Raw genomic sequence first — 13136 nt, 5'->3', positions numbered from 1 at the left:
ACCTTGCATTTTTTCACAGACAAATCCATAGCTTTCTTTCCCACAGTCATCGAAATACCATTTTCCAGTAAAATGGAAATTAGGATTTCTTGACATGAGGGCACAGAGAGGAATATGCTTTTGAACTTCAGTGGTGTTATAACTTGGTATCTTTAAAGAAAAACACATGTTACAAAAACATGGTAACATATAACATTATTGTCACATTGAAAATTTATTTAGGGCAGAATTTTAAAAAGTAAAACACCATTATTCTCTTATTTACATCTAATAAACCAACCCAGAGTCTCCTCATAGCCTTCAAAATAAATATTCATCATGATGTGTAGTATAATTGTGCTGTGATACTCATGAAATTGTTATAATAGTACATTATTAAATATTTACATATGACCAGTCAACTCATACAAATATATAGCTTCAAAATGTGGGAAGAAAGAAATTTTAGTCATTAAGTCTCAGGTATGATCTCTTGTTAAAAATGTCAAAAAAATTTAAAACTTAAGAGTCTTAGGTCACAGCACAATGGTTAAAGTGTAGAAGACCCTGGGTTCAATCCCAGAAAACCCTGCCCCCAATAACATTTGAAACTTACATTTATTATATCCGATGGAGACCAGTTAGAGTACACCAGAGGCTTCCCATTTACCCATTTCTCATGATTAATACTTTGTAACCCTATCCACACATTTGTGGTCTGGCCAAAAAGATTCATAGTAATAAAAGCTGGAAAAGAGAAATACATTATCTAATAATACCACACAAGTCATCAGGTGTCAGCAAATGCTGTTCATAGAAATGATTATATTCAAATGACAGCAAATGTCATTATGCATCAGTTATAGGAGTTCTGTACTTTGTTCCTGTAATGAGTCGTCTTTCATTTTGGTTTCAGTTTACATTGACCTAAACAAGCTGGATAACCCGAGATTTCATCAGATCATTAGCAAAACAACTTCCAGTGTTTACTATTGTTTTAAACAAAGGATAATTAATGTACCATATTTAAACAGATATGTATAATTGCCTAAGTTTCAAACTGAAATGTATAGGTTGAACTCAAAATGATCTTTAAAAAGCTTATCATGCTTTTTAAACCTAGGTGTTCCAGAGGAACTATTTTAGCCATTTTAGAGGATGTGTTAAGTCCTTATTCTCTTCAGTTCAAACCTCCAAAGGTAGCAGTTTCTAGGCAGTCTACTGACTCACAGATGTCATAGCAGAAACCCTGATGCTCAAACTGAGATTTCCTGTGTCTTAGCAACATGATGCTTTAAGTGTTGATTTGTAAATGCAAGTTTGAGGTGCTGTTTTGATTAAGACTTGAATGCCGGTTGCCATTTTGGCTTGGCTGAACCCTCAGACTCTACCTTGTTCCAATTCACTTCCGATGGAGACCAGCGTCCCACCCTTGGCAACGCAGAATTCCTGAGCACCTGTCCAGGTCTTCAGCTCCCGGGGGTCCTTGGGAATTGTCACCAGGAAGCACTACAAATAACAACAACACTAACTGTTCATCCCTGCAGTGTTCTATGAGAACTCAAACAATTTCCCAAAGACACCGAAGGTCAGCCTTGGAAATGATAATTTTCTTAGGCAGAGAACTCATTTGTCTTCTGCCTGCTCTGCAGGCATTAATGAAGCAAGGACAGACACTGCTTTGGGGCGAGTGATTTGTCTCATTCCCATGAAGCAGAGCTGAAGAAGAAGCAGAGATGTGTTTGTCATGTGGAATGTCACAGCACTGTCGTCTTCTCAGTGGAGAAAGGCGTTCTTCCTAAGAAGGAGTCAGTCTGCCTGCAAGCTTTATAGTAGGGAACTTGGAAGGAAGGAGTAGCTTAGCTAGACTATCTATAAGCAGAGATGAAAGGACCTGGAGGATTCAAGTTCACTAGAAGCTCATTTAATAGAAAGCACACAGGAAGTTACAGAAAAACAAGAGAAGGGGTGAGAAGAAGACAGAGAAATAAAGATGACCGAGGAACCAACTTCACCACTGATGCTAAATGGAACACAGAAATACAGGCTGAATTCTCACAGTGAGATTGGTCACTTTAACAAAAACTTCATCATGTCACACACATGAAGGTCAGAGGACCACTCTAAGGGGTCAGTTCCTTCCTTCTAATGTGGGGTCCAGGGATCAAACTCAGACTATCAGGTTTGTGCAGAAAGTGTTTTTATCCACTGAGCCATGCTACCAGCCTGTGACTGTATCATCACAGGGATATCCTCACAGTGAGATAGGACAGGAATCAGAATGATACAGTTGGCCCGATGTGCCCACCTTGCTCAATAAATGCAGACATGCTAGGGACAGCTGGAGTAAGTCATGGGGAGAAAGAAGACCGAGGCTCTAACACTTCAGGACAGGATCCATAGAAGTCAGGGGAGATCCTATGCAGGTTACATCCCATTCAGAAAGTGCTAGCTAGTTCTCTTTACAATTTCCTCCTCAAAGAACATAGCCAGCCCTAGTCATTGGCAGGGCTGATCCCAGGATTGAGCTATGGAGAAAACTTCAAAGTAACCCCAGTTGACCCAGAAACTCAAATACAAGAGCGTCAACTCTCCTGTCTTACTCTGGAATAGTGTCCTCCTCCCTTTATTCTTTCGTTTTTAATCTGTCACCTCTGCCCAACCACCATGACTCCATAAAAGCAGAGATGGTTAGCTGCCAAAAGGCATCACTAGAGACAATCCCTAAACACCATCCATGGGATGAAAGAACAGACTGTGAAATGATCGTCAACTTTGATCTACTAAGAGAGACAGGAACATTTGAGCAGAACTGTTCTATTAAAGTGTCATTTAAATATCTTTCCCTTAAAAAATTTCTTTTTCTACTGTAAACATTTTTGGGGAAACAAGAAAAAAAAACCCACCCAGTTACAGGGCTGTTGAGATGGCTCAGTGGAAGAGCCCTTGCCACAAAAACATTGGTGACTGGAATTTGGGTCCCCAGAACTCAAGTTAAAAGCCAGGTGACACCAGGGCTCTCCACTTGTAATCCCTGGAGGTGGGGCTCGCTCCAGGAGAGCTAGTCAGATCCTGCCTCAGTGTATAAAGTGGAGAATATTTGAGGAAGAAAACCAATGTCAACCTTGGTCCTCCACACAACTGTGGACACAATTACATGCAACTATATACTCGTGTGCACTTACACACACGCAAGTACTTGTACATACACTCCCATGACACGTGCATTTAAAAACAGGAAAAAAAAATCAGTCAAGGGGCTGGTGAGATGGCTCAGTGGGTAAGAACACCCGACTGCTCTTCCGAAGGTCCAGAGTTCAAATCCCAGCAACCACATGGTGGCTCACAACCATCCGCAACGATATCTGGTGCCCTCTTCTGGAGTGTCTGAAGACAGCTACAGTGTACTTACATATAATAAATAAATCTTAAAAAAAAAAATCAGTCAAGATTACTAAGCCTACAGGGGTACTATAACCCATTCTTTTGGGCACATAGAGTAATCTTGTCTCTCTCACTACAACAATGAACCGGTACTTGTGTTTTCCATCTCTGTGACACTGAACCGAGCATGCCCAGAAATGTCCACATCCTGTATCTTAACCTTGCAAACTACACTATGACCTTGAGCAGAGAATGGCCAGAAATGGGCCCATTATCTTTCCTACTTAAGCCAAGCCCTTAAACTGAGCACACCCATGAATGTGCCCACCGAACAGTGCGTGCATCTCCAGATGAGTAGGTACAGACTCTCTACAGAGATCCCACACCTCCTTTCCTTGAGGAGAGCAGCACTCTGGGGACAACCCCAGTGCTCTCCTTAACTGATACAGGCAGCAGGTCCTCCCCTCTCTTATCTCCTGCTGGATTTCTTCTGCCTCAGCTCTCTTCCTGCCGCCAACTCCCTGCAATCAATGACACAATGATGGTCTCAGGCATTTTAGATTTACCGCAGCGGCTCTCTTAGGGTACGGTTTTTACCCTTGGGGATGTCTAAGGGGACATTCTTAGTTAGTCCTCATTTGGAAAAGAGTTTTCAGGGGACATATAAAGTTGGAGGCAAGGATGCTGCCAGTTTCTGCTGTGAACAGCCGTATTCCTACCGTTTCTTCCATAATAAAGAACTATCCAGCCCACGGTGTAGATAGCACCAAAACTCAGTCCTGATGATGATGATGTGTGTGTGTGTGTGAGTGTATGTTTTTAAGGACTTCAGGCCTTCTATTCTCCCACCCCCTTTAGGATTAAAGCCCAGAAACTGATGTAGCCTGTGTTACTGATCAAGAGAGGGGTGGGCTTCCAGCTCCCGCTGCACACCCCTTTCTTGTTTGCTTCACAAAGAAACGGAATTGGCTGTAAAGGCATTTCCTTTTATAACAACCACCCTTTTATCTGTTCCTTTTTTATTCTGCTTCTTTCTTCTAATTACAAATTCCAAAGAATGGCACACACTAATTATTGGGAAGTCTTATCATTTAATGTGAGTTCACCTTGTGTTCAGATAGTCACTAATGAACCATTCATAAATACCAGTGACTCTTGCAGGCTCAGGTTCTCCACCCTTTGCGGGAAGACTCTCTCTCCTCACTGCCTTCCGTGTTCCTCGAAGCCAGCATTTATTAGTTTGACAGTGGAAGTATGGCCTCCTGTTACCACAGGCGTGTTTTTCTAAAATAGACCATATTTACTAACACACTTTGAAACAGTCTTGTTAATAACTGAGGCTGAACAGCTGGAGGAAGGACGGCAACTTCGGTTTTAACTTGTTTATCTTCTGACAAATTTGCAAAATGTGATCAAGTTTTATGCATCTCTGATCATAACTGTGAATTAAGGAGGCCTTATAATATTCCACATGTGCTAGGAATAATAAAACTTTGTTTCAAAATAATCTCTAGTCAACATTTGACAAGAGAATCTATAATATTTCCTTCTAATTTGGTCTTTTCTCAGTTTTCCTTCTGTTGTTGAATGGAATAATTACCTATAGCTGAAACAGCCTTACTCTCTCACCCATCTCTGCCTTAGATGCTGCTGAAGGATAGATACACTGGCACTGAACCAAGGTCTGGAATAAAATGTGCAAAGCACGCACACACACACACACACACACACACACACACACACACACACACACACACCCTATACAGAAGTAGGAGAGGAGATGAGAAAAAGAGAAAGAAAAATGATAAAGAGGAGCTCCGTCTTGGCTCTGTTGACTAACCCTTCCTAGGGTGACACAGCATCAGGCTTCGCATACCTCATTAAGCTGTATCATCAAACTTGGGGAAGATTTATGAGACATGGGAAAGGGACGCCTAGCTTGCAGATACCTCGTTTTTATAAAATTCTTAGAAGGTGATTGACTTGTCAGCCGAGTTTTTTAAAGTAATAAAAATTAGCCCTTGAAAGAGTTCACCAACCAGTGAGAAGATTTAATGGCCCATAATGCATTGAGATTGGTTCAGAATGTATCCCCCACTTTCTTTTCTATAGCTTTAAGAGTTAAGGGGGGAAATGGCCCAATGGTGCTTGCTGCTTCTCTCAGCAACAGTCCTTTCCTCACCAGCTTCTCGAGTATCTGGTTAGCCCATGAATACTGGTCCCTTTAGCCATAGTTTCCACTTTATCAGTTTCAAATACCCACAGAGGAGAAAGTGCAGAGCAGTGACAACAACGCTCTGGTCTGTGCGTGGGAGAGAGAGAGAGAGAGAGAGAGAGAGAGAGAGAGAGAGAGAGAGAGAGAGAGAGAGAGAGAGAGAGAGAGAGAGGGAGGAACAGGGAGGAGGCACCCTCTTCATTTTGTTATAGGACAGCATTTTATTTTATTATTGCTTATTGTGATTCATCCTTTTTAAAGATTTATTTTTTAAAGAATATGTCTAGGTTAGTTCAAGTGCCTGAGGAGGCCAAAAGAGGGTGTCAGACCCCTGGAGCTAGAGTTGAATGTAGCTGTGAACTGCCCCATGTTGGTGCTGGGAACCGAACTTGGGTCGTCTGCAGGGTAGCACAAACTCCTTACAGCCGAGCCATCTCTGCAGCCCCTATGGTTTCTTAACCTGTCTCACTTATAAATGGAACTTGATTAAAGTTACTCAGTCCTTAAAAAGACCCTCACCTAAAGACATTCTCTACAGGTGCCCACACTGGGAGGTAAGATGGACATTTTAGAGGTGAAATCTAAGGAAAAGCTTTAGAAATTGAGGTGTGTCCTCATAAAGGATTAGGGCACCTTAGTCTCTGTTTGTCTGTCTACTCTTTCCAACTCCCTGATATAAGTTCAAGATACAAATGCTTGCCTTTTGATTCTGTTTTAAAGTAAACATTTGAGATGAGAGAGGCAGTTGTTTGTATCTGTCTATAACAACCAATTCTAGGATGTACTTGTTCTAACAGCCTTAGGAAACTAACAGCCATGTGAATGAAATAAAAGTCAATCCGAATCCAAATCTGAGCCAAAATCATGTAGAAGATGATGTGGGGGAAAGTATTCGAGACACGTGACTTGAGGCTGCGTTCTTGGGTGTCAGACCAAAAGCACAAGCAAGAGAAGAAAAAGTCGATACATTGGGTTTTATCAAAATTATAGAGATGCATGCATCAGAGGGCATTATAATTATAAGGGAGAATATAATTATAATTATTAGAGGTAAAGATCATTTACCTGATAGGAATTCATTACACATAACACTAGAAAGAATTTCTATAATTCAACATTAGAAAAACCAAATGACTTAATTAAAACATGGACAAAGATTTAATTAAACATTTCCCTCTCCAAAAGTATATGAATGAAATCTCCTCTTATATATGCAATTATAAGTTGTTTATGTGCTCGGAAAACCCATTTGTCAGTTTCTCAACTAGCTAAACAAGAGCATCCTATAACTTAGCAATTGTGCTTCTAGGTTTATCTCCAAAGGGAACGAAAACTGGGATGTGGAAATGTGTGCACTGATGCATATCGTAGCATTCTTCTTCTTCTTTTTTTATTTCTGTGGAAAATACCAGCAGAATCTTGATGAAGATTGGATTGGCTCTGTAGATTGCTTTAGGTTGTGTTGATATTTTAATAATAACAATTCTTTGAAAAATAAATCTAATACAACTTTTAAAACAGGGAAATGGTATGTGTGTGGGTGTGTTCCTGTGTGTTCTTGTAGAAGAGCCATGTACATGTCTTATCAGAGGACCACCTTGGGTTTCACTCCTTGCTTTTCATCCTGTTTGAGACAGGGTCTCTCTTGTTCTCTGCCATGTAAACAAACTAACTGGCCCATGAGCTTCTGGTGATCCCTGCCTTAACCTCCCAGGTAGAAGCGTCTGCTGGGATTAGATACATGTGTGCTACTGTAGCTGCTGTTTTATATGGCTTCTGCCTCCAACTTCTATGTAAAAATTGGAATAATAATTATGTATATCTTGAAATTTGAGTTAAATGAGAAATGTTTACGAAACTGCCTAGTAAAATCACCCAAGTGAGAACAACACTAGGTCTTCGTGATAGACAGATAGATGGGTGGGCAAGGGGGTCATGTATTGTATAGGACTGTCTTCTGAATGAGACAGCTGCCATCTTCAGTGCAGCTGTGCCCCTTGCAAAAGATTATCCCAGCTGGGTCTGTTGAATGTTTATTCTCATTGGGAGGAGAGGAGTCAGGAGACTCTCATCCAGCTGTGAGTTCATCCAGCTGCTTCAGACACCTATTGTATACAGCTCTGCCCTAACTGCATGTGGCCTGGGGGAGAGGCTAGGGTATATAGGCAGAGAAAGACTAGGGGAAGAAGATGGTCCGAACCATGTGGCTATGTCATTGTCTCTGCTAGGTAAAGACTTTCCCATAAGCAACCCTTCACCTACACTCTGTAAGGAAACCAAGTGGTTCTTCGGTGACTTTTGTAGAATAATACAACTTTCAAACAGGGAAATGAAGCTGGTGTGTGTGTGTGTGTGTGTGTGTGTGTGTGTGTGTTTGTGTGTGTGTGTCTTTGGGAACCTTAGGAATAGGGGTAGATATAGTTTATATTACCCCCTGGGAAAGAATTTTGGCAACACATATGCTATAGAATATTACCCAGCCTTAAAAAGGGAAAAAAAATCCTGTTACATGTTATGACATTGTCAAAACTTAATGACATCATACTAAATGAAGTGAGCCAGTCATCAAAGAATAGATATACTTCATGGTTTCATGTACAGGAGGCACATACAGCCTGTCTCAGAGAGGCATGAAATAAAACAGTGGAGCCATTTCTTCAAGAGTCAGTGTGATGGGGAAAGAAGAATAGGGTGTTGTTATTATTTAATGAAAGCAGAGTTTTGGTTCTGCAAGAAGAAAAAAGGACCCAGAGGTGCACTGTACAGCACAATGATACTGAGCACCTACAAACCACACACTGAAAACGATTAAGGCAAAAAATCCTATGGTGCGTGTATTTCACCAAAATCCAGTTAGCCATACATCACTACCTATATATGTACCGAATTCAGGTGACTCCACTGCCTCAGTTAATAGTGACATTAAGATGCTGAAGAAAACGCCAGCCGGTGTGACCAAACACTTAGACTTGAAACTGGCGGTCCACAATCAAAGAGCAATTTCATGTTAGTGTACGCAATTATGACACCATCTCATTTCTTAATCCTCTAAGAGTTAAACAATCCCAGTTTGGGTTTTACTTTAATCACTCCCAGCCAAGGCCTATAAAGTTATTTTATTACAAAACAGAAGGAGTGGAGGAAAAAAACCTCCGCCTTAATTGAAGGCAGCATCGGAAATCATAAACCTGGATGGCAGTGTCCCTGCTGGCAAGCCTTTTCTCTTAAATTGAATTCTGCACCAAGTGTCAGTTTTATGAGGCTCAAGATGACCCTGACCAAATGACATCATGAGCTCATCAGTTTGCAGGTAGGAGGAGGCGAAGATGAGGGGATAGAGCCTGGGCCTGTACATGTATAGTTTATTTGTAGGCAGGATCTAGATAAGCTGGCACGCAGACACACATGTGTACACACCCATGCACTGCAGACACGCACACACATCATATCCTGTAACTCGAAAGATGGTCACTAAAACTGCCTCTACAGATGAGGTATGGAGGCATGGCCGCCTTACACAAAACCTTTTATTTGCCTAAAGGAAAAGCTTCTAAAACCATTAGGATGTGATAGTGACATCTCAAGTCCCTCAGAAAACTGGTGCTTAAAAAAACAAAACAAAACAAAACCCCAAACCCCAAACCAAAACCCAAAAAACCCTACCCTGACTTTTAATAACTTTTCAATTGAAGTTCAATAAAGAGAGACAAAGATGACTTCACAAGAAGAAATTTACCTTATAGTTAAAATACAGCCACCCCTTGGGGCACGTCCCAGGCTGTGTTGGTGGCTTCTCCTTCTCGATGACCCATATCTTCACTCGCTTACAGATGCTGGGCAAAGGAACAGAGCAGTTCTCAGTCCCCCAGAGCCCTGCAGGAGGAGACAGGTCAGAAAGTCTCAGGAACAAGGACGACTCCACCCAAATTCTTATGGGTTGCTTTTCATGGATGCTCTGATTTTTCATTTTTTCTTTTTTGAAGTCTAGAAACTGAACCAAACTACTAACTACAGAGATTTCTAGTGACACCGACCTGGGCAAGGTGAGACCTGAGCAATTACAATGTAAGACTATAAGAACTTTTGACTAAAGTAAACAAATGCTAAAACTGAAACAGCATTAATTTAAAGTCCTACGGATAATTGACTTGCGGCACGAAATAAGATTTCATAGTTTTTAAGTATCCAGCTTCAGTATACAGGGGGAACGATTCTAAGATTGTCCTTTGTAAAGATTGTAAAACATTTCAAAACTTTATAAAATGTCTTCAGAAAATGCAGGTTGGATATACCCAATCTAAATTCTAAAACTGGCAAGTCCGGCTTAGCATCCCCAACCTGTAAACTCCAATACACTTCTTATCTTACTCGGATAAAAGATCTTCCGCGTGCATACTAATACAGAAAGGTCAAGTCAGGAACTTCTCACAAAGGAAGATTTCTCAGTCTTGACCCTTAACTGAGACTGGCTCCCATGGGATCCTGTCGTCTGTAAGATAGAGCCCCAGCTTCCCAGCCTCCTGCAAACTATCTTTTAACTTAGGAGGGCTCCTCTTCCAGAGGAGAGGTGTCAGGGCACGAGTAAACAATTGCCTGAGTAGAAGCTGAGGCGCAAGGCAGGCTAAGCTTCTTGTATCAGAACAAGAGTAAAAACTGGGGCTTCTAAGGTGGGGCTGGGCTGTGATTGTCACTGGAACGCTCAGCTCTTCTTGCAAACAGCCCTTTCCACAGGCTGTTGTGACACCTGCTGGTAAAGCCAGCAGATTAACTACAGCTTTCTCCTAACTCTGCTTGCCCACAGAGGATTTCCTCTTCATTTCTTTTCTGACCAAGTTAGTTATATGTTTTTCTCCTTGTTACTTTTCTTCCTCTCTCTCTCTCTCTCTCTCTCTCTCTCTCTCTCTCTCTCTCTCTCTCTCTCTCTCTTTCTGTCTGTCTCCCTCCCCCTACCTTTTTCCCCTTAAAGTATGGATTGATTCAGCCTAGACAGCACTGTTCTTAGAACATACAGAAGCCGGTCTCTAGCCTCACTGTACCGTGGGATCCAATTTGCAGACAGGTTCTCTTCTAAGATGCACATTCATCAGAGCCAGAGATGATGAGGATGGTGGGACAGTGACCCGAGCATAGGTGTTTTATTTAAAGACTGTTTATTTTTATGTGCACTGGTGTTTGCCTGCATGTATGTCTGTGTGAGGAGGGTACCAGATCCCCTGGAACTGGAGTTACAGACAGTTGTGAGCTTCCATGAGGGTGCTGGGACTTGAACCTGGGTACCTTAACTGCTGAGTCATCTCTCTAGCCCAAAATGTAGGGTATTCTTCTTCCTTTTTTTTTTTTTTTAATGTGAGGGAAGATGGAAGTAAATGTCCCAGAGATTAAAGTGTCAGTCAGTGTACAAACAGGAAAATAGAGATGTATGAAGAAATAGCTCCCCACTGAAGTCTCACAGAGAATAGCATCTACAAGGCAAGTTTTTTCCCCACTGTATCTGTCCAAATTAGTTAACTCTTAATTGTTTTGGGTGGGTACAAGAAACATTTTTTTTTTATATTTGATAGGGAAATGCATACTTGTCTTTAACAAAAATACTTATTTTTATTGTTTTGAATGCATGTATGTGGACCACGTGTGTGCCTGATCCCAGAGGAGATCAGAAGAAGACATTTGATCTCTGGAACTGGAGTTACAGATAGTTGGGAGCCACCACATGGGTGCCAGGAAACCAGGTCTTAGCCTCTGGGTCAGAGGTGCGTGTCTGTAACAGTGTCCGTAGGTTCCCTTCGGGTTCTGTTGGCTCTTGAGGACTTATCTATCTGTAAGTTATTTACAGGTATGTGAGTGCATGAATTTCATAGTATGAGCAGTCATCCAGACACCTGACAACTGGTGAGACTGTACAAGATCAACAGAAAACAGAAATAACCACATGGAGGAGACTGGTGACCTCTAGAGGTGGTTGCAGTATAAACCCAAACATCAAAAAGGAACAGTGACCTGTTATGGAGGATATGAAGACACATCGCGTTGTCTGTCTATCCACCCTTTCTTCTCTTCCTTTGTCCCAGTTCTGGAATATCACAGGCGACCCGTTACTCCACCTGTAGGAAAGTTTACAGAGATTTATTTTTTCATGTAAGTGTCGTTATCACTGCGTTTGTGTGTATTTGTGCTGCATGTGTGTAGATGCCTGTGGAGACCAGAAGGGGACGACGTCAGATCTCCTTGAGCTGGAGTTACAGGTGATTGGGAGCTGCGCAGGGTGGGTGCTGAGAGCGAAATTCTGAAAGAGAAGCGAGTGCTCTTAAGCCCTGAGCCATCCTTCCAGCCTCAGGAAAAAAACCAAACCAAACCAAACCAAACCAAACCAAACCAAACCAAACCAAACCAAACCAAACCATTAAGGCCTCATTTTGCATGTTCAGTATCTGCATCTATCCTTGTAGTTCTGGAGTATAGACTTGAAGGATAACAGTTTATTCAATTTGGTTACGTGTACACGTAGCATCTTACTCGTAGTTAATACTGCACTGTACTCACAAAGATTTCTAAATTTAACTTTATACTGTGTTTCTCTCCCTCTTCCCCTCTCCCCCTCTCCCTCTCTTCCCCTCTCCCCCTCTCCCCCTCTCCCCCTCTCCCCCTCTCCCTCCCTCTCCCCCCTTTCCCCCCTCTCCCCCCCTTCTCTCACACACACACAAAATAGGGCAGGCAGAAGCCTGCACAGGAAATTGATGTGTTTGTCGGATAGTTTGGTGATGGTTTCATTGGTACTGAACTGAAAAGCACTCATGCCTATTGTTAGGCAAATGAAAATTTGTAAGTTAACAGGTAAAGGCCATTCAGTGAATCGATCATCAAAACCCAGTCCAATCATTCCGCACATACAACTTGTCAAATAACGTTAAACACGGATTAGTGTCAGTCCGTACTGAATTTGATCTCTGGCTCCTCCTTCTTCAAGTCCGATCCACCACTTCACTCCATACTTTGACAGCTATTGAAGGGAAGGAAAGAGAACATGTCAGCGTTTGTTGCTCTTGTTTACATTGCTCTACTATTTGGATCAATGGGGTTGCTGTTGGTTTTTTCATTACTACGATGTTACCAGGTTATGCAAAGAAGAGTAACTAGCTAAGGGCTAGTGTCTAGAGAAGACACGAAATTGAATTATTCTAAAGCATTCCCTGTTCATTATGAAAGAGAATGATAGTGAACTACTGAAAATATTTCTGTTTCATTCAACTTGAAAGGCAAGGCTTCTAACTCTGTGAGAAGTCACATGACATAAAAGAGAGACGGGTGCCTCTTCTGACTATAATTAGTGGCTTCTTCTCTCAGTGATTTATGGAAGCTCCCTGCAGATGTCACATCTATTTGACAAACAAGGTACAAAGACATTAACAGAATAAAGATTTAGAGTCTAAGCATGTTAGTCTGTGAACCTTTAGACAGTGTCCACACACACACACACACACAGAGAGAGAGAGAGAGAGAGAATAGGACAAAAGAACCCTACAGAATTCCAATGTCTGAAAGCTAGCAAATTATCCATTTT

At 41.7% G+C, this 13136-nt stretch overlaps 1 protein-coding gene across 1 annotated transcript in view; it reads right to left on the bottom strand.

The window, feature by feature from the left end:
• The window catches only part of Pla2r1 (phospholipase A2 receptor 1), a 144433-nt gene that overhangs the window by 12819 nt on the left and 118478 nt on the right, over positions 1-13136 (bottom strand). Inside the window, exons 18-23 of the mRNA XM_021186203.3 lie at positions 12511-12575; positions 11576-11679; positions 9315-9451; positions 1371-1488; positions 596-726; positions 3-150 (exon numbers count right to left, since the gene is read on the bottom strand). Of these exons, the coding sequence (XP_021041862.1) occupies positions 3-150; positions 596-726; positions 1371-1488; positions 9315-9451; positions 11576-11679; positions 12511-12575 (703 nt within the window). The remainder of the gene's footprint in view (positions 1-2; positions 151-595; positions 727-1370; positions 1489-9314; positions 9452-11575; positions 11680-12510; positions 12576-13136) is intronic.

This window comes from Mus caroli, unplaced genomic scaffold, assembly GCF_978045245.1.
Source record: "Mus caroli unplaced genomic scaffold, Mus_caroli_1 scaffold_2, whole genome shotgun sequence".
Classification (NCBI taxonomy): Eukaryota; Metazoa; Chordata; class Mammalia; order Rodentia; family Muridae; genus Mus; species Mus caroli.
This window is presented reverse-complemented; position numbering and strand designations above follow the sequence as displayed.